At 42.7% G+C, this 22,903-nt stretch overlaps 1 protein-coding gene across 1 annotated transcript in view; it reads left to right on the top strand.

Annotated features, from left to right (window-relative positions):
- Positions 1-3,920: 3,920 nt before the first annotated feature.
- mob2a (MOB kinase activator 2a) overlaps positions 3,921-22,903 on the top strand; it is a 70,951-nt gene continuing 51,968 nt past the window's right edge. The window contains exon 1 of the mRNA XM_074632197.1: positions 3,921-4,494. Within this exon, the coding sequence (XP_074488298.1) occupies positions 4,478-4,494 (17 nt within the window). The 5' untranslated portion in view covers positions 3,921-4,477. The remainder of the gene's footprint in view (positions 4,495-22,903) is intronic.

The raw sequence follows: 22,903 nt of genomic DNA, 5'->3' as shown, positions 1-22,903 counted from the left end.
TTCAGCACCTTTCTAAAAGCTCTTGTAATCCCAGAATACTTTGTCGATAGTTTTCGGAGGGATTTTCATAGGGCATTGTCTCTTATGTAGAAAGTAATTCTGATAAAAGCACTACAAATTAAATACCATTAACATCCATTGTATTATAATAATATATAGCAGTCTAGCAGTCCATTTCGGACCTGGGCTTGCACAAACAAAAAATATGTTGTTTACAATTTGGATGAACCAACCCTTTCATTACTGTCTCTTGGAGATTGTCGTGTTATGGTCTCATGTTATACCTTAGTCATATAGGAATGATCCCTAAACTCTTTTTCCTTTCAAAATTTATGAACCCAGTGTGGAAATTATTGTTATTGGATGGTGTATCAGGAAAGAAACAATGTGTCTATGTCTTCATTTTGTGTCTGAGTGGAAGACAACTTCTGCCACGGATCCTGGACCAGCTGAGTCCTCCAGTAATTAGGCTAAAACATAATTAGAAGTGTAAAACTGAGACTGAGTAAATGCAGTGTGATGTCTGCACAGACCTGGTGTCAACAAACATCCCACACCGCCTCCATGTGGCTGCTGACAGCATCACATCAGGTTTGAGCTTTGCCTCCAGCTTCCTGTCAATCATCACTGTGACTCCGCCTCTCGCTGATCTGATTGGAGGCCAGCAGGGTGCTGGAGCGTCAACGGGCCAATCATGTGGCTCTGCCTCCTGTTAACAGGGCTCCTATTCTGAATGCCCTCTCTGTCACCTGTGTGCTACTGTTATTTATAGAAGCCCGAGGATGCTGAGTGGAGGAATGGAGGAGGAAGGGAAGGAGGAGGAACAAGGGAGGAGAGGGTGAGACAGAGAAAGAAGAGAGGAGAGGAGTGTGAGGACTTGATGACAACCATACGTCTCGCTCTAATGGTCTCTCAGAGAGAGGGGCAGACGGGAAGAGAGGAGATCAGTCAGTCATCTTTGCAGGGCAAAGTACATATTGATCTCATCTTTGCAGACTGTATCTGTCTAATTGATGGTTTTCTTAAAGGGGAAAATGGGTGAAGGAGAAGAGGGACTGGAAGAAGGGAAGGAGCTATTAAAAGCTATATAAGATAAATGGTCAAGGGTTATGGGTAAGGCAGGGGCACATGATGAATTATGTATATATTCCTGTACCAAAATAGAACTCCTGAATTGAAAAAAATGGCAAATGACAAGGACTATTGTGTGGTCACTAAAAAAATAATTATGTTGCAGATACAGTATCTTGTAAAAAAAAACAATGCGCCTTTGCAGCTAACAATTACTTTCATTATCGATTAATCGGTCAATTATGTGTCCGACTCATCGCTTAGTGAAAATAGTAAAAAACGGCCATCATAATTTCTCAGTGCTCAATGTGTCAAATATCTTTGTTTGTTCAACCGACAGTCCAAAACGTAAACATTTTCAATCATATAAAACAGAGAATGGCAGCATACCCTCACTTTCGATAAACTGAAACCAGCAATGTTCTGCAACTTTCTTGACTTAAAAGATTAATCAATCATCAAAGTAGTTGAAAATTTAGTTTCTCCCGATCAATTAATCAATTAATCGACTGTTTCAGCAGCACTATTTCTCAGTATACAGAATGGCTGATAAAAGCCAGGCAGGCCAGTGAGGCAGTGTTGGCTCTTTGGATTAGTGAAATGTTAATCTACACTAACTGATCAAATGTCATCTTGCCTGACTGAATGACGTGTTGAATGGCAGGCAGGTCGTCACTTAACTAAAGACTTTAAAGTGGATGAGGACATAAAAAAAAGAGTCCCTTCTGCCTCTGGACAGTCGGTGTCTTGGAACAAGCAGAGCAGTATAACTGATACTGATGATGATGGTATTATTGTAACTGCCCTGCCTGCACAGGTTCACAGTGAGGGGTCAGTGCACATGAACGCCTTCCTGTTGAGATTTATGGCCTCCAATGACATTCCTCTGTTTGGAGGGTTCTTTCTATTCTATATGTCATAATGATGAAAACTACAGGAGGCTCACTAAAGGCAAAGATGTGGACAGACTAACTGCTTGGCCATGGTGCAAAACTTTGCTGACCTCCAACCCAAAGTAAAGTACAGTGGCACATAGCAGACTGTACATGGCAGCTTCATTAAATGCCCACATACTCTGAGACCCCAGTATTACGAAATTGGAGTAATACTACTGGGGCCCCAAACTTTCGTCATTTAGTTTGTGGTAATGAGTGGACTGATTACAACTTTATTTTAAATAAAGAAATGTCTACTTGTGACCCCTCGGATTTGCCTCATTTGACTTTTTCTGTAATGTCCTGAAGTTTTTATTATCGTCTGGTGATCCCTCATATCTTGGGACTCTTTGAGGTTTGCGACCCTGAGGTTGGGCACCAATGCCCGAGAATAAGATGACAACTAATGTGCTATAAAAATTTTAAATGTGATAACATTGATAACATTCAGCCACTAGATGTCGCATTCCCCCTCCCCTGTGCCATTAAATTTACTTCACAACAAGTCGTTGCCAGACACTTACTATCAATCTCAGCCATTTATCGCCAACCCAGAGATCAACGTGATAACAACGTGGTTTTACTATTGGCTCACAAGCCTTGTTAGAAGTGGGAACCAAACGTCAAATATCTTCCACAGATATAAACAAAACAATTATTAATTCACAATCATATTTTTTTCTGGAAGACATTTTATTCGGCACCTTTCTATAGCCTCTGTAGATGTTTATATATATATATATATATATATATATTTATATTGTATATTATTGTATTATTTTATATTTTATATTTATATTCTGTTACGGATATGTGCAATAACATATGCTGATCACTCTGTGCAATAATTATATGATGCTGTGCAATAATTATATAATTATCTGACGTACACTTTGTGCAATAATCTGGCAAAACTGTAATTTGGGAAAACTGTCATCTCATCAATATGCATATTGTATTTTTATAATTTATATTGTATTATCTTTAATATTTTTTATATTTCTATTGCACTCTTTTTTTTATTGTATTATCTTTTCATTAGCACCTATGGGGTTGTCACAATATAATTTTGTTGTTCCACACAATGACAATAAAAGGCTTGAATCTTGAATCTTGAATTTTTTATATTCGTCTACATAAAAAAATGATCGATAAGACCTTTAAACCAAATGGTGTGTCAACAGCAGATGTGATCTGCAGATGTGATTTTATTTTTATTGGATTGTTTTCCACTGTTTGGTTAGGTTTTTCTGCACATTTTGTGTACTTTTTGTTGTATTTTTAAAATGATGTTAGTTTAGATCTTTCTTCCTTTTATGTTATTGTTTTTTTTTCTCCTGGGGTTGGAGGGAGGTCCTTTGTATAAGCCTGTGGCTTCTTGACCTCTCCTGACACATTCCTTGTTTGTTGTTTTCATTGACTGGATTTTGTGCAGTTTTATATATGTGCAAATAAATAAAATGAAAAAAAAAAATCACATTCTCATTAAAATGTCTTAAGTAGAAGATGTCTACAATTGCCTTCACAGTCAAAACAAACTGACATTTTGTTGTATTTTTTTATTGCCTTTATTTCACAAACTGGTCATACAGGTTCAATTACAAAGACATGTGCAAAACTGTAAAATGAACAACAAGACTAAATAACAGATGCCAAGGGATAAACAGCTTCTTGACCTCTCCTGACACATTTCTTGTTTTTTTTTTTCATTGACTGGATTTTGTGCAGTTTTATATATGTGCAAATAAATAAATAAATACATAAATACATTACCTTTTTCTCTATAACTTGCTCCCTACACTACCTATCATCCCACCATCTCCTCCATGTTCATCCAGCCCTGCGTGACGCGCATTTTACGCACAGCACAGACAGACAGAGTGGGTCGGGTCTGTGTGTTTACTTCCGGACTCCGGTTTTAGCCTTCTGCTCAGAAAGCAGCAGCAGCAGCAGCTCCAGTCAGTGGAGGTTCAGGCTGTCAGCAGCTAGTAGCACGGTAAGACCAGCCAGCAGCCATACAAGGCTGCATGACAGAGGTTACCGAGTCTGACCAGCAGCAGCAGCGGCGGCATCATCCCAAACAGAGACAAGGCGCCACACAGATCACCACCACCCGGAGACACCAGGACACCAGGACACCAGGCAGCAGACTCTCTCCTCTCCTCCAGCTCCGTGCTTCAAAGTCAATGCAGCTCTCCTCCTCTGCTAACCAGCTAACACACTGATCTGAGTGTTACAGCCAGCAGCTGAGGATCAAAACAAGGACAAGCGCTCAAAGTTTAAGCGGCGTTTTGGTGCCACGGGCCCCGGTGGAGAGAGAGAGAGAGACGGGACTCAGCGAGGTGTGGTGGTGGTGGTGGCTGGATCAACCAAAGGGGGTCGCCTCCAGCTCCTCCAGCTCCAGCTCCTGGTGGATTCATCCTCTAACCAAGCCAGCTATCGTCAGCTAAGCTAAGCTCCAGCACAGCGCCATGGACTGGTTAATGGGGTGAGTACAGACCAGCTAGCTATGGTGTCCTACAGCCAGCTTCACTCTCCTCTCGTCTTCTCTATACTGACTGCTAATTCAGCACCACACTCAGCTCTACACAGGTGCACTGTCGTGTTAAAAACCCTCCACTTTAACACATTTAATATAAGAGACACACAAGCAGGGTAGCATGTAGCTTAGCTTTAGCTTAGCTTAGCTGTGGTTGCTAAGCTGGTTGTCATCCTGCAGCCAGCCTGCTGGTTACCCGGGTTACCCGGAGCCAGGCGGTGTTTTTGGGGCATCTCTCTGTGTGGCCTGCAGCTATCTATCTAGCTACCGGTGGTGGCAGCGCCCAGATTAGGTTGTGAGGAGAATATGTCTGTCTGTAGAGGTTTGTCTATTTATAGGAATGATTAACACAGCAACGTTAGGGGCTAATGTTAGCAGCCTGTCAGTGTTGCTAACGCAGCGGTTTTAGGTTTATTTCCTGTGCAAGGTGCTGCTGGGACCAACCAGTCATGCTACCTTAATGTTACCTAATGTGCTGCATGCTGAGGACACCACAGAGCTCATTGATGGGAGGATATAGCTCTCATACTTGTGAGATAGGTAGATGAATAAACACTACAAGAGATGTTGGTTCATTTCACTGAAACTCAATGTATATTTGTCACTAAGGCGAGAAGCATAGTACAGTAACTTAAAGGTCCCATATCATGCTCATTTTCAGGTTCATACTTGTATTTTGTGTTTCTACTAAAACATGTTTACATGCTTTAATGTTAAAAAAAACCCTTTATTTTCCTCATACTGTCGACCTGAAGATGCCTGTATTTACCCACTGTCTGAAACACTCACGCATTTCGACAGAATTGCGATGGAATTGCAACAGAATTGCATTAACATTGCTAGTCAACAGCTTGGGTCCATGTGTACTTCTTGTCAGCTGATGACATTCACATACACTGCAACCAGGAATAAACTGGGACACATTTAGAATGTTTTACGTTTAAAATTGTGTCAAGGATCTAAATATTGTATATTTGTGACATCACAATTTGGTAGAAATCCTAACGGCTTGTTTCAAATACAGAGTTTCTGAATACGGGCTGTGTGTATTTCCCTGTGGATTGAGTGTTTCGATACTTTCACAGTATTTATATGGGATTTAAGCCTGCTTTATAATAAAAAAAAACATGAAAATATCACTTTTTTATAATATGGGACCTTTAATGTTACCTAATGGTGCTGCATTTTGGGACACCACAGAGCTCATTGATCGGAGGATATAGCTCTCATACTTGTGAGATAGGTGAATAAACATTACAGAGATGTTGGTTCATTTCACTGAAACTCAATGTATATTTGTCACTAAGGCGAGAAGCACAGTACAGTAACTTACGGTGTTGTGTGTTTTTTTGCCTTGATGTTAAGATAAGATAAGATATGATATACTTTTATTGTCCCCGTTTTTAGTTTATTTCCTGTGCAAGGTGCTGCTGGGACCAGTTACCAGTCATGCTAACTAAATGTTACTTAATGTGCTGCATTTGGGGACACAACAGAACTCATTGATGGGAGGATATAGCTCTCATACTTGTGAGATAGGTAGATGAATAAACATTACAGAGATGTTGGTTGATGGCAGTGTGTAATTTCACTGAAACTCAATGTATATTTGTCACTAAGGTGAGGAGCACAGTACAGTAACCTAAGGTGTTGTGTGTTGTTTTTTTTGGCCTTGATGGTGCAGGTGAAGTTAATGATGCTGATTTGTCACTATGTCTTTGGCTGGAGATGGCTGGAGTAATTGGTTTGAGTGAGAGCTGGTGGTCAGTACGATGAGATATAAGCTGGGGGGGAAAAGTTTGGAAATTTGTGTTTTGGTGGATTATTTCTCTGTTACAATGCTAATTGGCATTGTATTTTTACATGGTGTAACTGTGTAATGTTAGCAGCCTGTCAGTGTTGCTAACGCAGCGGTTTTGAGTTTATTTCCTGTGCAAGGTGCTGCTGGGACCAACCAGTCATGCTAACTTAATGTTACCTAATGTGCTGCATTTTGGGGACACCACAGAGCTCATTGATGGGAGGATATAGCTCTCATACTTGTGAGATAGGTAGATGAATAAACATTATAGAGATGTTGGTTCATTTCACTGAAACTCAATATATATCTGTCACTAAGGCGAGGAGCACAGTACAGTAACATAAGGTGTGTTTTGTGTCTGACAATAAAGTATTATCATATTTTGGCTTGAGACGGCTGGAGTAATTGGTTTGAGTGAGAGCTGGTGGTCAGTACTATGAGACACCTGTCTCAGTCTGACACCTGCTATACAGCCAAACATCAAGTCCATTGTATTCAGGATTAACCTACGTGATGAGTGACCAGCCCAGTCTGCTATCTAAGAACTCAGATGTGTTGTCTTGCATTTACATTTGTTTGCTATGCAAACTTAAAGATTGTCTGGGTCATATTTGCCTATAAGTAAAGGAGGGGACTGAAATCACCGTCCACGATGTGTTTCTTTTCTATGTTAAACCTGCAGTAGGCAGAATGCTTTTGGCGTCATTGGGCAGAAATTCCATAATAACCTTTCAGCATATTGTAATTCAAGTGTTCTGAGAGATAACTAGACTTCTGTACCTCCTCATGGCTCTGTTTTCAGGCTTTAAAAAATCTAGTGCAGACTTTTGCCAATCACAGGTCATTTCAGAGAGAGAGAGAGAGAGAGCGTTCCTATTGGCTGTGCTCCGGCTGGTGGGCAGTGCTTGGTATTTCCTCAACTGATCTCAACATGGCTGCCGGGTCACAAACTTTGTCATTTTACAGCGAAACAGTACACTACAAGATGTTTCTGAAAACACTCAAGAAGAGAAATAGGCATTACAGTAACAGAATATTGATTCATATTTGATCAGCGCTGCCTAGTTTGACCGTTTGATCGGAGTTCGCGAGTGATTGACAGCTGCTCAGAGACGGCAGGCTCCAGCTCGGCTCTGATTGGTCGTTTTCCTCTGGTCTGTGAAATCTTGCAGATGCCATTAGGAGCACCGGAGGACACAGAGGCACATGATTTTTTTCAGATTACCTGTCTCGTGCACTACTGTCAGGATATAGTGACCATAAAAATAATTTGTTTTAATCATATTTGCTCCATTTCTACCCACTGCAGCTTTAACACATTTTCATGCACATGCATAAGATTTAATTTCACCCTGTGATGCTTAATTCTGAAACACAGTGGTTGGATCAGATATCGTTCCAAAAAAGGAGAACATCAGGTCTTTGGCGTAGCAGCACAAAAGGTTTGGATTTGCACAGTAAGGTGTGTCGCTGTGAGATTTCTCTTTTGGCTGACAGGTTGGCTGGCTGGCCGCAGCACTTTGTGAGCCGATTGGGGCTGAGGAAGGGTGGTGGCGTGTTATCAGGGGTGTTTCTTCACATCGGAACATTTTGGCTGTGAGATAACGATGGAGTCCCTCTATACCCCCCAACCAGAGTGCTGGTGTTCACTTACTATTACCTCTGGTCCAACTGGTCTTTCTGTTAGTTTGTCTGCAGGATATCTGAGAAAATGCTTAACAGAAGACACCAGCTCATTGCCACTTATAAAACTGTTAACATTCTCAGTTATAACTCCTTTTCATGTAAGGCGTATGAGCAAAACTAATTTTCCCGGAACAGTTTGGTTCTCCTGTATCTTGGTCTCGCTCATCTTTTGCCACAAATTTCATCAAATCTTGGTAAACAGTAAATTTGGATGACCCTGAGAAAAGTTATCATGTTTATTTCATGGCTATTTCACACAGATTGCTATAATCTTGAACACATGATGTAGTCGCAACCAAAAACAATTGTGGAGTTTTGGTCTCTGAAAGCTTTCTTTTTTCTTTTTCTCAAGTTTCCAACACTGGTTTTCCTGGTTTTGGTAACCGGTTCCTGCATCGAAATTGTCTCAAGTTACATCCCTTCTCTCAGCTGTAAATATGATTCATAGGTTTTAACCTCAGCTTCCTTTTCCTTCCAGTCACTCCCGTGAAATAATGATAATTTTTCACCCAAAAGTTGTCTAAACTGGTTTGCTTAGTGATTTGTGAGGAATTCAAAAGCAACACCCAGTTGTGTCTTGGTGTTAGAGGAGGTGTGGAGAGCAAAGAAGAACTGCAAACGATTAAAAGAGAAGGCCACAGCCAGGATTATCATGGATGTTACTAAATGTAGTTGGTATTAATTCACACTGACTCTCAATCTAAGATGTTGAATCTTTTTTTGTGCGGTGACACCCTTTAAATAAGTCATTGCGTCGATATACCCTCACAGAAAATGAGTCATGCTTATATATAAACTAAAATAGTTTATTCATGACAAGTTAAGTAGGGTATCTAAAATGTATTCTGACTGTCAGCTCTCTATTTAGATGTATTCTCCTTTCCCCTCTGACCAAGACTGATGGCGTTTCTGCATGCTAAGAATTTGTGCTTACCTTCATGTTAAAGCTGCACGTTACCTACTGTTTATATATGCGGGTTAAGGTGTGTATGTGAGCTGAATGCATGCAAAGCGAGCGGGCATGCGTCCAGCGTGCGTCACTGACAGAGTGGAGTCCATGAATGAGTTAACCAAGCGTGTAATCACTCTGAATTCAGACCCGGGGTGAAGGACGCCACAGCCGGGACCAATGGAGGAGAGGAAGTGAGGAGAGGAGAGAGAGGATGATGGAAGAAAGAGAGATGGAGTGGTGAAAGCAGCTGATTTGGGGAGAAATGTGCAGATGAAGGGAGGAAAAAGGCGTGATGAATGAAAGGGGAGAGGCTGATGAGGGGAAAAGGGTGATCTAAAAGGGATGGAGGAATGGGAGACAGTGGGTTTTCGACCGATGGAGGAGGGGGATATGAATGCTTTTTGATGGAACGGTTGATTAGGGGGAAAAATGGAGGATATTAGCAGATGGGGGGAAGGGGTGGAGTAGTTGATAGGAAGGATGGAGCTCCACAGGGAATCAAATGGAGGTCTGTAGCAGATGACGGCCTACTAATGGTGGATAGATTGAGGAAAGGAGATATAGAGACAATGATAAGAGGGCTTACGGTGGGTGGCAAATTCACAAGAACATTTTTTTTCCTGTGGTTTCAGCAGGAAGCTACAAATAGCACCTCTTAGTAATGGTGTGTATCAGCATGTGCTTAAATGTAAGCAAGAACGTGTCTGCAAACTACATTCACTGTATTTATTTTGGACAGAGCGCACTATTTCAGAGCCGAGTGACCTCACTCGTCCGGATGCAGAGTCAGACAGGACGTTAAATCACCGGAGAGATGTGCGACGCCTAAATGTGTCTTTTCCTGCTGGGTGAAATGGGCAGGCTTTGACAGATGTTTAATCCCCCTCGCTTTTGAGTGATGGATTAGTAATGCTCAACGAAGAGCGAGAGAGAATGGAAACTACTGCAGCTAAATGGAGCGCCAGCGTTTTAGGCTGCCTGACCTGAGCAAGAGTCAGATTTAATGTAGGCTACACTTACTGTAGCTCGCACTGCATCACCTGCGACTTAATGGTGTATCGGCAGCGTATCATTATCCTGCATCATTGGAGTAATGCAAGTAAATGGTATGAAAGATTCCAGTAATAAAGGGCTTGCTTGTTGTATCCTCTCATTTTGTGGGTAATACATTTTAGGCATGATGTTTATTGTATTTGTCAGGTTCTCGTATTAGAGAGAGCGATTTTTGTTTGGAACATGACAAAAAACTAAGCTTGACTAAATGCCTTTACACACTGGGGGCGTGACGAATAAACAACACAAAAATACAAAATACTTGCCTGTGAATATTATATATCTTGGGCTTTTATTGTAAAAGGTAAGAACGGAAGGAGTGGATCTGGTCTGTGCTTTCTTTGTCGAGGTTGAAAGGAGTAATAACGTTTATCGTCTTGGTTTGCACTACGGAGCCTCTGTGTTGTTGTTTCATAAATATAGGCGCAACTCAACCCGTTTCGCACAACGTGATTGGTTGATGCCTTTAATCATGACGCGAAAGCTCGGAAAATTGACCTGGTTCTGGAAAAACAATGATAATGCTTTTTTTGCCGCGCAATATTCGCGTTCTGCATGAAAGTATTCATGACAAAAACAATAGAAAAGCAACAAAAAATATATTGACGTGCAAATTTATCTTAAGGCTGGGTTTGGAGTTCTTTTGTATATTTATGTTTTCGATCAGACTATTTTGGCATTTTTGGTGAAGTTATTATACGATATGTTTGAGAAGTTTGGTTTCTTGTGTAGAGAAAAAAACGTTTATCTTCCTCCAAAAAAGGTATCAAAAAAGCATGTGTTTATATAGATGATGAAATATACGTGTAGGTATCATATTGGCAACGGTGTCAAAACATTTCAAACGTCACCAAGTGCAACTTCAATCAGATGGCGTTTTGCTTCAAAGAACTATGAGGTCTGTTCTGGAAAACGTCAAAATGACTTTGAACCAGAAACTGCTGCAGTTGACATGAGATTTAACAAGAGTTAAGACAACGTCAGGTGATTCGGTCTGATGGCAGTAAGAGAAGGGGAATTCACAAGAAGCACTTATAGGCTGCTGAACTTCCTCTACAGTGGGAGACGGAGTGTGTTGTGGTGTCTGACAGTAGCTATTTACTGCAGGAGGATAGTGCAGGATGTTGTTCCTGATCGCAGCAATAAAGTGTTCTGAATATATCAACTCTGATGTGTCCGATTGCCGATGAAGCTCGAGGGTATGGTAGGATTTAGTGGCACTCAACATACCAAACTCCAGTGAGGAAAAAGGTAACTGTCAAGTACAAAGATGAAACATTTAAAATGCCATAACATAGAAGCAGATTCCTAGCAACCATCTTCCAGTTAAATGGTCTACAGAAATGATGTCTTTCAAACAAATTCTTTCTAAATATATCAGTCTCAGAAATCTCTCTCTATTTGCATATTAACTGATCTCCACATGCGGTCCAGAATCTCAAGCATGAGAAAGTCTGGTAGCATTGGGTGGCGGTGGTTGTAGTTTCATTCTGAGTCTGCGTGTTTGAGTAACATCCCTTTTATGCTTCTGACTTGTGTTTATGAAGATGTTCCCAATGGGGATTTTGCACACTGTCCTCATGCAACCCCACCGCTTTATTTCCATCTCCAGCGCTCACACACTCACGCAGACACACACACACAGACACACACACACTATTGCACACAGTTCAGGTGGCTGTTTCCGCTGCTCGCACCGCAGAGGCTCAAAGCAGTCACCTGCTGGAGAATAGAAACTAACCAGCGCTGTCACCTGGTTGCGTGGTCTAGACTGGGATGGAGTCTGACTTTGCTGTCTTTATTTCTAGCTTCACAATCATTCGTTGTGTTTCTCTGGTACACTGTGCTGTTATTAGGGCTGACCTGAGGTCAGTGTAGTAGTCAGCTTAGCAGAGGGTCTCGGTGGCCGCCAGGGAAAAAGAGCCTCTTAACTAGCTTGTTACTGTTATAGTGAAGACAGCTTCTGTTGGCTCTCTGTGTGTCAGAGCCCACAGTCAGAATCCTGCTCTATTAAGAATCAATTTATTGTGTCTGGCTCTAAAGTTGCTTTACGACTACACACCCAAGGCATGCCCAGGCCAAGACTTGTTAAGACCACGCAAGCCAGCCAAACCTTTTAGTGACGATGTGGGTTTACAAATTCGCCTCGTGTTGTGGGTGGCAGTTAGCCCAGTATCTCAACACACGTCGGCTCTCCACAGCACCGAAGCCTGAGAAAAACTACACCCGAAGTGACTTCCTTTGACTGATGGTGTTAGGTGCATGACTTATTCATTAACAGGTTTAAGTTTCGCATGTCAATACTGGAGTTGAGCTGTTGATCAAACTGTACTCGACTTTCTGTGGAGGCCTGAGCCTTTCTGTTTTCACTAGAGTTCCCAAAATACTTTTTCACTATGGTTGTATCACTCTATTTTGTTGTCCGGCAATAACTACTATTGTAACTTTTTGTGAAGCTTCACAGTGTCTCGGAAAAATTGAAGGTGTTGCCGTTGACTCAACTCTGTGAGAATTGCAAAATAGTAGTTTGTCCAACTGCATTTACTTAAAAAAATATTAGAAAGGCCACTTAATATTGCACCTCCAATGTTGCCATGCAGTTGGTTCAACAACAAAAATGAAAAGTTTCAAACAGTATTGAAGTGAATTTCTAGGGATGCACCGATCTGACTTTTTCGGTCCTGATACCGATTTGATAACTGGGCTTTGGGTATCGGCCGACACCGAGTACTGATCCGGTACCAGTTATTAATTAACAAGCTGTATGCCTCACTTTGTGGAAGTGACTGGGATCATTCTGTTATGTGTAAGGCAACTGCAGGCTTGACTTAAACATTGCTTTCCTAATATTGTAAAACAAAATGTGACCAATAAATGCATAGATATAAATTAATCATTATTACAATAATGATTTGTACACAAGTAACTTGATAAAAAATCTTCAAGATTAACAAGAATTAAAATTCAAATGTAACTCTTTCTAATGCAGTAACAAATTGGTAAAAGCTTAAACAGGCATTAAAATTACAGTATATAATGTATATATGAACATAAAATTGAATTGAATAGATCGGCCCCATTGTCACTGATCCAGCTATTTGAATCCGTATCGGCCTGATGCGATCTAGTGTCGGTATCGGTGCATTCCTAGGAATTTCTATTGAATTGCAATCAATTATACAGAGATTAATATTTCTCTCATCATTGGTTTATGTGCCTCAGTTTCCAGTTGAAGCTTAGATCGACTCTACCCTGCTTTAATAATGGAGCTGGACTCTGGCCTTGGGCTCAGCAGCATGCTTCTGGCTATTCTACCATGATGTGCTGCCGTGCTGAGGGATTGGCCGGATGACAAGAAGGCTAGTTGGTTTGTTTACTCCCCAGAAAGGGCATCTTAGTCACTTTCAACCCTCCAACTCACTCCGTCTTTCACTCCCTGGCTTGGTTTGTTTCTCTCTCTCTCTCTCTCCCTTTAATTCTCTCTCTCTCTCCTTCTCTCGGGACGCTGATGTGCAGAGACGGTTGCGTGCTTGACTGCTGCCTTAGCTGGACTGTTCAGCCGCACAGAGCAAGGCAGCGCTGAACAGGCCCAGGGCGGGCCTCGGTCCTCTCCGGGAAATGTTTAACAACAGAAGCTAGCAGGGTGTTATCTGTATTTGGAGCTGAGCATGTAGGAGGATATAGCCTATATGCAGAGTAATATTGTACAAGCCTCATTGTGCAGTTTTGGGAAGGAAGTAAAACAGTGGAAAGCAAAGCAGAGCTGGAGGGGCAGAGTCTAAACAAACAAGCTCCCATCTCTGACATCAGACTTCTGGAGGTGTTCGCCGCTCATCACATCTGCGTTGTTATTTTGGGGGCAACGGTAGCAGATTCCTCCTCTTCTTCCCCAGTAGCACAACAGAGCGAAAAACTGAGCAGCGGGGTCGTCGCCACACCGTAAGAGCTCAGCTGTCATAGTTCAGAGGTGTCGATGACTCCGGGTTTCACAGGAAGGTGACACCTAGAGCAAGTAGTTGATCTAGTAACAACCACGACTGGCAGCTTCATCAGTTGATACAGAAGTGCCCTCCTTAAGTGATGTAATTTGAGGTTAGTTGGTTATAAGTAGGATTGTCATTTGATTAGAATATTTAATCGCGATCAATCGCATGATAGTCCATAGTTAATCATGATTAATCACAAATGATTCACACATTTTTTATCTGTTCAAAATGTACCTTAAAGGAAGGTTTGTCAAATATTTACTACTCTTATTAACATGGGAGTGGGTAAATATGCTTGCTTTTTGCAAATGTACATGTATATACTTATTATTGAAAATCAATTAACGGCACAAAACAATGACAAATATTGTCCAGAAACCCTCACAGGTACTGCATTTAGCATACAAAATATGCTCAAATCATAACATGGCAAGCTCAAGCCCAACAAGCAACAACAGCTGTCAGTGTGTCAGTGTGCTGACTTGACTATGACTTGCCCCAAACTGCATGTGATTATCATAAAGTGGGCATGTCTGTAAAGGGGAGACTTGTGGGTACCCATAGAACCCATTTTCATTCACATATCTTGAGGTTAGAGGTCAAGGGACCATTTTTAAAATGGCCATGACAGTTTTAAAACAAATTTGTGTTAACTTGTGATTATCGCGTTAACTTTGACAGCGGTAGTTATAATATATGAAATATTGCACCGTCATGTTGCAGTGTGGTTTTCAACTAGCTGGTTTCTGGAGAAAAGGTCTGAATACATTTCAAGTAAGCCTTCTCCCGGCTTGAAGACACAATGCTGTATCATGATGTGTTTTTAGGACACCGGTGTGCATCATTGAGGCAGATATAAAGGCTCTATTGAATGCCTTTTTGAGGAAGCAAATAGCCTGGGTACAAGAACACACACACACACACACACACACACACACTCACACACTCCTGAGTAAATACTGCTGTACACTCTGGTTTGTCTCTCGAGACGCCTCTCTACTTCCCTGTCTTCCCTTCCCTCTCCCCGAGGCAGGAGACACGGAGAGGCCCAGAAATGAACGTGATACCAGAATGACTTTGCAGTTTGCCTTTCACTGAATATGCATAAGTGAATAATTGGAGAATCCGAATGCACGCACGGCCGTATTAAGCACTTTCGTGAGCAACTGAGATGGAAAAACTCTAGGTGTGGGGCTTTTGCCTCTTTTTCACCAGTATGTTTGAGCCTAAGATGAGGTTTCAAAAGCCTGAGGACAGTACATGCTGTGTGAGTATGGTGCAACTTAATACTGTGGATGGATCAAGAGGCTGCGAATGCAACCCAACTCAATAGCTGACTGCTGGCTGCGCTTGTGAAGCTTCTCCGCCCACTCGAATGGGTCCTGACCTGTTCAAAAGCTTGAATAGGCTGCATTTCAACGGCACAGTTTGCTGACATTTAACCAGCAGCCTCTGATGCATATGGTGTGGTAACCACTTAGGTGCGCAATAGACCTCTTTTTATATAATATGCCTGTATATTTGGAGATCCATAAATCTTCAGATCCATTTTATTATCGCTTTCAGTTTGATGTTCTGCTTATTTTTCGGCCACACTGTTGTGTTTCTCCTGGCGTGGCCCGGGGTGTCAGGATGTGTGTGTGTGTGTGTTGCCTGTATTTCACTTGGCAGGAGAGTGGCACCATGCTGCGACTGTGTTTACTCTTTCGTAACGCTCTGGGCAGCCCTGCCCAGCGCAAACAACTGGCACTGCCATCAGATGGACGGACGGGGGAAAAGAAAAGACTGACAGAGGGCAGGAGCAGTCATGACTAATCAGCTGCTCTCCCTGTTGTTATTGGTCCAAACTGGACTTCACTGGTTCCTCCAGTAGCAGCAGCAGGACTGGCTGCCACAGGCCTGGGAGCAGCTACTGCTCTGTCAGAGAGTATCATAGTCATGGACCGCTGCCAGCCAGAGCTGTCTTAAGATCAGCTAAAATAAGTCGAACCCCCTGCAGCAGGATTTAGGGTTGTTGTTGCCGTCCACCCACAAGGGACACTCTGCAGAACAGTTGGCTGCATTTATTTCAGGACTGGTTGCAGTCTTTCAAGATTCAGTTATGGCTATAAATTACATTTAATGACACCATTTCCTCTTTGGGAAGATGATCTATTAATTTACACTTGCCTTTTCCAAGCAAGTGTAAGATTTCTGTGTCATTATATTTCATCATAAGAGCTGCTGAATGTTTTGATGTAAACGGGGCGGTAAAGCCAAATAAAGTGGCGCAGTATGTAAGCACATGTATAATAAGTTTTGGAAATTAGTGTCTCTGCTTGTTTTTCCCCAAAGCTTAATATACCTCATGAAAGCTGAATCACTTCTTCTGAGAGTCTTCAGTCTTCTCTCTTTATTACAGACGAGGCGAGGCGCCTCTATTATAATACTATAACCTAATTGCATCATGTGTCGTTTTCCACCAGATTTCTTTAAAATCTGATCACAAGTTTTTTAGTTGTCCGGATAACTAACAGACAAATGGGGCCGACAACATCCCTGACTGAGTTTGGATGTGAAATCCAGAGGAGAAAAAAAGGGGGAGATGGGGGACGGGAGCAGTGTAAATTGAAAACACCAGAGAAAAAGAAAGAGCAGACCGAGGAAGAGAGGGCAGCTGATAAGGCAGAGAGCAGCATGAGAATATAGAAAGTGAGGGTATAAGAGCGAGGGAAGGAGGAGGGAAGCGATAGTGGCGCAGAGGCGATAGGTGAGATATGGAGATAAATGGGAAGAGGCGACGTGGGTCAGAGAGCTAGATTAGAAACAGCAGAGGTCTGCAATGGAGGACAGAGAGGGAGATTTAACAGCGGGGGCCCCGGCCGCCGGTGACACAGAGAGGGAAATGGAGTTTGGAGCTGTGTGCAGGCTAGAAAGGGAGGGAAAGCCACCAGAAAGAGAGACAAAAATGCATTGGAGAGCTTCTCTGGATCTTGATTCCCAAAACTTTAAGACAGAAGAGCAGGTCCTCATTCAAACCAGTGAGATAAGAGACCTAATTTGTCTTGGCGGAGGAGGCCTTTAATTCTGGTTTCATTTATTTTTCACTGGGATGTGGTCAGCACCCTCGGGCGAGGCATCGGCTGAGCGGTGAGCTGCTGAATCTGTGCAGAGCCGGTGGGCTGCTAGCGTCGGTGTAAGCTAGCTCGGTTTGTCCTTGGTGGCTGAGGCTAGGCCGCTAGGCTGGTCTGAACTGTAATTGGATTAGAGATCTCTGCGTTGCATCAGGAAAGGCAAGCCGAGCATACACACACATACTTTTAAGAGCACACATGCTTCGGGGAGCCAAGTTCATTTCGGTACTCGAGGCTGTACTCCTTCTCCTCCTCCTCCAGCTCATTTTTTTCACTCTCAAACGTTCTTCTTTCCTCAGCATCCCGCTGTTTTCTTTATCCCCCTTTAATCAACATCCCACCCCTTCCCCTCTGGCAGTTACGTTGTATGTGTAGGTGTGTGTGCAATCTTGCATTTTTGTAAGCATGTTAGTGTTTGTGTGCATGTATATGGATCAGCCCTGTGTCATGGGTACCCTCTCTAAATGGGATTACAGGAGTTGCAGCGGAGCCCATGCTGAGAACACCCGGGACAATAAAGGACAGGAAGGAGAGAGGAAAAAATAGTCAAGTGTAGATAATGATGTGAGCCCTCATACTGAACATGATAGATGGGAATATGAAGACGTCCTACTGTACTTTGAGTGAGGGAGTTGCTCTTGACCTTTTTCAATTGTGAACTTCCTGTTCAGCAGCTGTGGACAGGAAGTAAGAATTATGTCATGGGTGGTGTGCATCCTGATTGCCTTGTTTACTCCTCTTAAGGCCCTGACACACCAACCTGACATCAAAGAACTAGCGGCGACGAAGGCCACCAGTTGTGTTGCCTCATGTCGCCTTTGTCTTGGCCAAAGATTTGCACTCGAACACACCACAAAGACTACAGCCGATGGACAACTACCACATAAGTTATATGCCTGTGTGAGATGAAATAACTCCACACCAGCAGGTCGCGGTTGTCTGAATTCGTCATTCAAAAAGCCAAACCGAAAGACCGAAGACTGCGGTTATACAAGCTGTTGTTATGATACATACGTGAAACAAGACAGCGTTTACTGACCATTTTCACACCACTCTCACTCACCACTTAGCTTCATTACAGATGGATTCAATGTCGTTGTAAAAATATTTGTGTGTTTGAATGATGAGAGCCCTCTGTGATTTTCCTCTTGACTTTACTCGTTGGCTTGCTATTTCCTCACGTTTGTTTCTCTTCACGTGCACTGATTTGTTTAAGATAAACAGCCAATCAGAGTGACTTCTTTCCCTGACGAGCTGCGCCGTCGATTTAACATGCTGAATCGGCCGAAAAAACTCAGACACGGGCAGACATGAGCCGACGATGCGGGACACACTGCAAAAACTAGGCTGACGGACGCTCACCGACGGCCCCAAACTGTCTGACTGCCGACCGACGGCTTGCTGTGTCAGAGCCTTAAGACTTAATCTGTGAAGAGTTGTCTTTACTTCACCAACTGGGAAGTACTGGAATAGAGCTCAAGATAAGTTGTTCTAAACTCAGTTAGACGTTAACTGGGTACAGTGTGTCTCTTATTCTGTCCGTTTATTGTCTGTTGTGGCTCATTCATGTGATTTTAAGTGACACAAAGGTGTTTCCTTAGCTGACGCTTCTCTCTTTGAGAGGCTAGCAATAAATTAACGAGTATGGGAAAGGTAAATTCCCAGGTCATTAACATTACCAGTAAACAATACAGTAATCATGATCTTCACTATCAGTAAGGAGGGTGCAGCAGTATCATAGGATAATCTTGTGCCGGGAAACAAAATAAAACAAAAGCCAAGAAGGAAAAATTGACCTGCCAAGGAAGAAACGGTGCACTAAAAAGTGTCAGGTGTTACTGACTACTGTAATACATGAGCAGGGCGTGGCGAGGCGTGTTGTTTTTGAGGTTAGTTGGACAGGTTTAAACAAGAGATCACTGAACAGAAGGCATGCAAGGAGGAGACCTAAGTTCGGCAACCCATAGCAACAGAAAATGATTTCCTGTGTGTGTGTGTGTGTGTTTGTACTTGCATACTGTATGTGTGTTAACACTCGTATAGCACATGTGGATGCGGTCGAGGCGAGAAATTAAACAGCGGCAATGCAGGCGGTAAGATTAGAGGGAGACGGCGATAGATAGAGCTTAATAGCTGACAGGCCAGCCGCAGCATATGTTTCATATGTGTCTGCTGACAACCCTGCCGTATGGCTCTGATCTGCCCACGCGGCTTGTACATCTCCTCAACTTCCTGCCACCATGACAGCCAAGCGAGGGAGAAAGCATGTGGACAGAGATAGAGAGCAGGGAGGAGGGTGTAGCTCTGATGTGGGATCATCTTAGAGGAAGGACACACACTGTAATTGATGCAAAACACCCAAATCCACACCCAGCCGATATCACTTAGTGCTGCTGAGGTTTCAAAACTGCGCCACCTATCAGCAGGGAAAATAACAGCAGCAGCAGTTTAGACTTACAGATTTAGTGGACATGATTAATTCATTTTAAAACTACAGCAGCTATGGTGTTCTTTGCTTTTAGGATGCAACATTTCTACATCTGCAGATCTAACACAGGCCACCTCGTGGATACCTGGGCTGGAACGATTCACCTATCTCCCTATGTATTGCGATTTTTAAGAATTCCGATTCTACAAGTATTGCGATTCGATACTACGATTTATTGCGATTTTTGTCAACTTTTTTAACACTAGACCATGGGGAAAAGTTGAATCATACACTGATATCTGTATGTAGTTGGAGACAAATCAGAAAACCGGACGTAGTCACACATGTATACTTCCTCTAACTTTGCCAAGTCCTTCGCCAGCTCTCCCATCAGCTCCGTTCTCTTTACATCTACGGTCAGCTCCATCGGGGCCGTTTCAATGCATTTAACATAAATGTCAGTATATGGGTGCTCTACGGTTGTAGTGTCGGCTGATTTGACCACGGAGATGAGAGTGACGGCTGACTTGACCACACGTTACCGCAGTAAGATAACGTTACCTGTCCATGACAGAGTTCGCATGCAGCTTTAGCCATCATGTCTAGCGCTGCTTTTCCTGGCAATGTGTGAAACCCAAAGTATTTCCATACTTTACTGTATGTGTAGTGTTTTCCACTTTGGATTTAAAATGTGAGGGTGCAGGTCATATCCAACTATCCATGCAGACCCTCTGCCATTTTCTGCTTTCTCGTTCTAATAATACATCCATGGTTTTGGCTCACTACGGCTTTGTTTTGGTCTTGAAATGGACATGATGTCCAGTTACTCGGACTACAACAATAAAAGCGGTAACTTCCTTCTATAGTGAGGCACTTATATTTATTCTGGCATTTAAAAATAGATTTCATAATTGTAAAAAATAAATTGCGATACTTAGGTGAATTGATTTTTATTCCCACCCCTAGTGGACAGCCTTCTGCAGCCTGCTCAAAATGACTGTGCAAGTTTGTGAGCGTGTCACGAGCCAGCTCCATGAGGTGCTTCACATCTAAAAAAGGATGTGGAGGAGGAGGAGGAGGGAGAGAGAGGAGGAGGGAGATGTTTTGAGGGAAGAGTTTGACTAAATTGGAATGAAGGCAAAGGGAGAGCAGGCAGAGAAGGGAGCTGGTGTTCAGGGTCGTCTGATTTCCGCTGCTGGGTTAGGGTCACTGTATGGGAGCTGCTGACTGGGCCTCCCGGGAGCGAGGCAGAACAGCTCAAGGCTGGACACAACACAATAACACAAGACACACAACAGAGGATTTGACCCCTATAAGGCCTCTGATACCCCCTTGAGGAAGTGTGTGTGCGTAAACACGGATAAGTCTGACTGACTGAGGGCTTACAGCGGGCCACGTTGGGGAACATGCTCCATCCGTGTGCCGTACTCTTCATATAAAAACACACACACAGTACTTCATTATAACACAGTCAAGGTCTTGCATACACAGCTGTCTGGCGTGATGTCACAACAGTGGCCTTTTCTTCTCTGTTGTGCGCTCCCAGCCGTAGACCTGCTAAACGTGACCTTTCTAAAAGCCTTTTTAATCACCGGTGGTCTCTGAGCTGGGCGGCTCGTGACAAATGCTAACACCGAGCCAACAGCCTGGTAGCATTAGGAGCTACTGTAGGTTAAAAGCTAGCTGCGCTTAAGACTGGCTGTAAACACGGGGTATTATGAGGAGTACAGGCGTGGGAGCGAGGCCAGCAGTTTAATCCAGGAAGCCAGGGAAAGGGAGGAAGGACTTTCTTCTCACCATCACGTCAAACTCAATCTGTCAACACGAGAGTTTCACTGAAATGTATAACATATTACAAGTCATAAAGTGACAGGCGTACTGTATCTGTCGGTTTCTCCAGTGTCTTCAGATACTTCAAAAGTAATTTGGTAATTGGTGGTTGACAGACTAAACAAGAGTTAGCAAGCTAACTAACAAGCTATGCACTGTAAGATTCTGTGGGATTGGATTTTATTGAGTTTTGTTTTTTTTAAACGTCAAAGTCATTTAGTTAGCATGTTAGTTTCAGGGTTGGGTATCAAACCTCAGTAGTTTTGAATACAGACTGTTGTATCAGTAGCATTAAAGTTACTGTGAGGAACTTTTAACTGGTTATGAAACCGTCTCAATTTAATACTAACGCCTCTATATGACCTACATAAGTAAACAAGTCCATCAGCGAGAAGATTGGATATTTCTATATAGTTATAATTGATGCTTGTCACAGGGTCGGATTCCACGCGCATTCAGACACAATCATGCAGGTTCATGCAGCGACCGGCCCACCGCTGACTGACCCAGATCCGGCTTTGCTGCCGCCTTCAACCTGCAGTCGGAGCTCCGACGGGAGGTGGAGAGCTCCGAGCTCGGCAGCAGCGGCTCCTCCTCCGGCCAGGAGCAGAGGGGGGGGAGGCACGGGAGAACCAGAACCAGGACTGTGCCGGGCCGACTGTGAGACCCTGCTGCAGTAAAACTAGAGGTTTTCTAAAGGGACTCTGGTGCTCTGAAACACTACCACTTTTGTCCGCAGGGACCCCCAAAATCAACACGAAATTAAAGTTTCTCGTAGTAGCTTTCAAGGGAAGTTTATCAAGGAAGTTTTATTGTCATTTCAGAACATGTTGATACTTGAAAGGGAATGAAATCTAGTACTCAGGTCAATATACAATAATAATTTAAAAAGCAGTAAAAACTTTAACAAATCAAACACATAATAAGTATACAAACGTCAAATATTGACAGTTAGCATTGAATGTTTTGTCAGATTCATAGGCTTGTTTACTTATTATTTGATCAGATATTTCCCTAAATCTAAACTTTTTGCTAACTTTAGACTATATTCAATTATGCAGAGTTATTTATTCAACATTGATGCATTGGGCAAAAAAGAATCAAACGTGTATATTTCCCAAACAACGGTATCTGAAAAAAAAAATTCTATTGGAACTCCGAAACCGTATCGGCACCAATTTTAAAACTCTTCAAATGATACTCAGCCCAAATTTTTGTTTTCATATTACTGGATCTAAGAAGTCATGCCTTTTATTTTTATAAATCTAAAATATGAGACATACGACAAGACGAGGATATTGACAGAGATGTTGATGAAAAGTCATCTAAACTCCAGCCTGTGAACAATGGCAGTCCGAGTCTGTTCTGCCTTCCCTTTCTTTCCAGTTTCATCCTTTTATCTCTAATTTTCACTTTCCGGTCTCGTTTTCGGCTTGCTGTCTGACCCGTACTCCCAGCAGAGTTTTTCCACCTACAGTAGCTGCCTCGCACTGGAAGCCCGAGTGGACT

Source organism: Sebastes fasciatus, chromosome 4 (genome assembly GCF_043250625.1).
Source record: "Sebastes fasciatus isolate fSebFas1 chromosome 4, fSebFas1.pri, whole genome shotgun sequence".
Classification (NCBI taxonomy): Eukaryota; Metazoa; Chordata; class Actinopteri; order Perciformes; family Sebastidae; genus Sebastes; species Sebastes fasciatus.
The sequence above is the reverse complement of the archived record's forward strand: the minus strand, read 5'-3'. Positions and strand labels throughout refer to the sequence as shown.